This window comes from Dipteris shenzhenensis, chromosome 9 (assembly GCF_047967505.1).
Source record: "Dipteris shenzhenensis isolate YYH24624 ecotype China chromosome 9, Dip_SZ_1.0, whole genome shotgun sequence".
NCBI classification, from domain to species: Eukaryota; Viridiplantae; Streptophyta; class Polypodiopsida; order Gleicheniales; family Dipteridaceae; genus Dipteris; species Dipteris shenzhenensis.
The window spans coordinates 21328921-21332916 of NC_141604.1; the positions used below are offsets into that span (position 1 = coordinate 21328921).

The 3996-nt window shown below is 42.7% G+C and overlaps 1 protein-coding gene across 2 annotated transcripts; it reads left to right on the forward strand.

Annotated features, from left to right (window-relative positions):
• Nucleotides 1-518: 518 nt before the first annotated feature.
• On the forward strand, nt 519-3996 carry LOC147898360 (polypyrimidine tract-binding protein homolog 3-like). Of its 2 annotated transcripts, none has more exons than XM_087379040.1 (14): nt 519-661; nt 766-837; nt 1179-1255; nt 1344-1431; nt 1577-1709; nt 2018-2082; nt 2180-2229; nt 2334-2375; nt 2472-2538; nt 2662-2719; nt 2820-2872; nt 3025-3138; nt 3229-3372; nt 3455-3996. In XM_087379040.1, exons 1-14 carry the CDS (start codon nt 605-607, stop codon nt 3842-3844), a joined length of 1410 nt encoding a protein of 469 aa, XP_087235166.1. In that variant the 5' UTR covers nt 519-604; the 3' UTR covers nt 3845-3996. The 2 variants fall into 2 exon arrangements, with proteins under 2 accessions (XP_087235166.1, XP_087235167.1); XM_087379041.1 differs by having other exon boundaries at nt 2820-2833.

Consider the following 3996-nt stretch of genomic DNA (forward strand, 5'->3'; position numbering starts at 1 on the left):
CTTGGTGGGTGTATCCCCTTTACACACAAAAATTGGGTGGTCTAAGAGTTGGGTCTTCATGGATTGGTTGAAGCAACTCATTTGAAGATTTGGAGCCTTTTATGAGGCCCCATGCAACTAGTCACTGCCTGCCCTGTATGCTCATCCACTCCAGGCAACCCAAAATGCTCATTCCTTCATTTCAATTCCAAGAAAGGTTTGCATTTACTCAGTCTTGTAGGTTTGTGATCCATTCTGTAGCACGCATCATTGCCTTGCACCCCCCCAATAGCCCGACAGAGTTGGTCGAATCATTCGACGGTGCATCGTAGCTTGCTCCGAGAACCCCGTGCTCATCTGGTACATTGGGACCGGCTCTGAGCTGTTGAATCCTGCCACATTGCGAACGTTGACGGGCGTGTTCGTAGGCGATAGATTGTGGCTGACTGTGGGCCCCACGCGGGCGGGCGGGCAGGAGTGGAGGGAGGATGGGACCAATTCCTCGAGGAATGGCCAGAGGGCGAAGCATTCCCCTAGAATACCCTGATTTTGTGTTTTCAACTTCTTTTGCAAGCCTGAAAGTTTATGTGAGAAGAACCGGCAGGTGCTTGCTGTGTTGAACGCCATGTCGGAGCCTTCCAAAGTCCTTCATCTCCGCAACGTTGGTTCCGAGATTTCTGAGGTATTTTTACGAACTCTCCATCTTCTTTGATTTTCTTCAACACTCATCTCCCTTCTATCTCCATGCAACCTCACGATTTGACCTATCTTCATGCACTTCTCCAGGATGACGTCGCTCAGCTCGTCCGCCCCTTCGGCTTGGTGGCAAAGTTAGTCATGCTTCGGGCCAAGAATCAGGTAGGCTTATCACCATATTACGCAGACGTTCTGCCTCTTTACTTGGCAAAGTTTTGATGCTTGACGTTAATTTGTGGAGCTTTTTTTGTTTAGGCTTTGCTAGAAATGCTAGACCTTGCCTCTGCTGTCAGTAAAATGGCAGACTTTTGAAGCTTTGACGTTAATATGTGGAGCTTCTTTTGTCTAGGCTTTGCTAGAAATGCCTCTGCGGCAGACTTTTGAAGCTTTAACGTTAATATGTGGAGCTTCTTTTGTTTAGGCTTTGCTAGAATGCTCTGCTATCAGTGAAGTGGCAGACTTTTGAAGCTTTGGCGTTAATTTGTGGCGCATCTTATGTCTAGGCTTTGCTAGAAATGCAAGACCTTGCCTCTGCTATCAGTGCCATGCACTACTATTCCTCCGTTCAGCCCAGTGTAAGGTAACTCCTTTCTGCTATTTGCATGATCTCTGGTTTCTATATCACAGCGGTTTCTGTTATAGACGTTGAATTGCTGGGGTATTTTCAGGGGAAGGAACGTATACGTACAGTTCTCTTCACACCATGAGCTCACCACGTCAGAACAGTCTGGGCAGCTTCGGAAACAATCTGAGCAGGTTTCAACCTCTTTCTCTTGTAATACATGTTTTCTTTTCTTCTCTCTCGTATCTTTCTGCTCCTGTCCTTGCTCTTACTTCTGTCCTCTATTTTTTTGTCGGATGCCCTGGCTCTCTCTGTATGTGTGGTATTGGACTATCTCAGGATTCACAGCCCAACCGAATTCTTTTAATTACCATACACAATCCCCTGTATTCTATAACAGTGGATGTGCTGCATCAAGTGTTTTCCCCTTACGGCTTTGTCGAGAAGATCGTCACGTTTCAAAAGTCAGCTGGTTAGCTTCTCTTTATTCTTTATCTTCTGTGTAGATTTAATGCTTCTATTTCCTACTTTGCAGCATGTTGGCACAAGTGCCTTTCCTTCACTGCTTTTCTTATGCACGTTGACTGTTTCGCTCACGTCAGTCTAGTTTTCTCTCCTCTTTTTTTGGAGTTTCACGATTCTTATTCTGTATATGTGGAAGTCCTGTTTGAAGTTCTCATCACAATAGGATGTCATCATCAGATTATCATGGATGTCAGAGCTACTTCTCAAATTTTCCTGAAATGCAATATATACTAAGATGTCCACGTGTATTGGCAGGGCTCCAAGCTTTGTTACAGTTTGCCTCAGAGCAGAGTGCTCTGCAAGCAAGAAATTCTTTGCAGGTGCCTCTTATTAACAATGCAAATCAAAAAGTTCATGGGACAGTCAGCTTAATATGCCTACTCCAGCAACAGTTTCTCACGCTTTGGTTTTCTGTAGGGTCGCAATATCTATGATGGTTGCTGTACACTGGACATCCAGTTTTCAAAGTATGGCGTGTTTTTTTTGGCATACACCATCTTTTGTCTCATTTTTCACATTTTTCTGGTTTTTACTACGTGATGCACTAATGAAGGTCTCTTTTGTGGCGCAGCCTGTTAGAGTTGCAGGTTCATTTCAACAATGAGCGCACAAGGTATCGAAAGCCAGGTCGAAGTTTCCTGTCTGTCAAACTTCTTACTCAGCTTGATCTGAAACTGCATTTGATTGTAGTGCTTCTTTTGATTTACAGAGATTACACAAACCCAGCATTGCCACCTGAACAAACCGGCCGTCCTGGTGCCCAGGCAAACATGATGGTAATTTTGCTGTTATTCTGAAAATTTATGGAAGTATGAACTGTGGCCCTGCAAAGTGATGCTAATCTATACTGTATATCTCTCTTTCTTTCCTGTGTAACTCTTTTGTGATGAGTTTGGCAGTCACTCTTTGGGGACAATGGAAATCTATATGGGATTCAATCAGGAGGTACTAGATCAGGTATGCAAAACATTGAATTGGTTGTTGTAAAGTATAAGAATCTTTCATATGGCCATTTGACTTCGTATAGCAATTCATATCTTTGTTCTTTGTTGTACAGTGGCTTATCAGCAGGTTGGTGGCTCCCCTTCTGTAGGTCTAAATTCTTTTCAGGTAATTGTGGATAGTATAATGGAAAAACTAGAATTGTTTTTGTTTATCTATGCTATCTTGCCAAATTATCAAGAAGTTTTTTGGAAATATTATACAAGTTGGGATAAGCATGGGTTGTAACAAAAGCCCTTGGTGTTCTTCTTATTGTTTAGGTGCCTATGGGTGGTGGATCTGCTGCAGCAGCTGCTTTTGGGGGTGCTTTCCCTGCTGGCATCACTGGGACAAATGAAAGAACGACACTTCTTGTCACCAATCTAGACTCTGAGGTGCGGGACATGATTTTGATCATCATTACAAGAGTCATTGATTGAGATGAACTCCTCTTTAAATGATTTTTCCCACTGCTAATGTTGCAGCAAGTAGATGCAGATAAACTATTCAACCTCTTCTCCAACTATGGCAACATCCTACGAGTCAAATTTTTGCACAACAAACCTGATCATGCTCTTGTGCAGATGAGTGATGGTCTTCAGGCTGAACTTGCCTTGAATTACTTGAAGGTTAGTATATTCGAGATTTTGCTGGTCTATTCCTGTCCAGATCTCGTTGTAACTATTTACCTAGATTTTGGGAAACTTACAGGGCATAATGTTATTTGGAAAACGAATGGAATTGAATTACTCAAAGCATCCTCAGATCAATCCATCAGCTGATACCCATGATTACACTTCTTCGAACTTGAACCGCTTCAATCGCAACATTGCGAAAAACTACCGTTACTGTTGTGCTCCAACTAAGATGATACATGTCTCTAGCCTACCATCTGATGTTAGCGAAGAAAAGATCACAATGCATCTAGAAGGGCATGGTCAGATCATTGATGCAAAAGTTTTTGAGGCTAATGGGAAAAAGCAAGCTTTGGTCCTCTTCGAAAACGAAGAGCAGGCAACTGAAGCACTTGTGTGTCGGCATGCAAGCCTTTTCGAAGGTGCAACCATTCGGCTGGCCTTTTCAAAATCAACCTCTCTATAGTGAGGGCCACTCATAGATTTTACTCCTGTGAGGATTGTTAGTAGTGATCTTGTTTGGATTAGCCTTGGCTTCTATGCGGTGTGGACAGGTTTTTACTATTGAGTTGGTATTTTGTATTTGTTTAAATAGAAATAGAAATTGTATTTTTAACA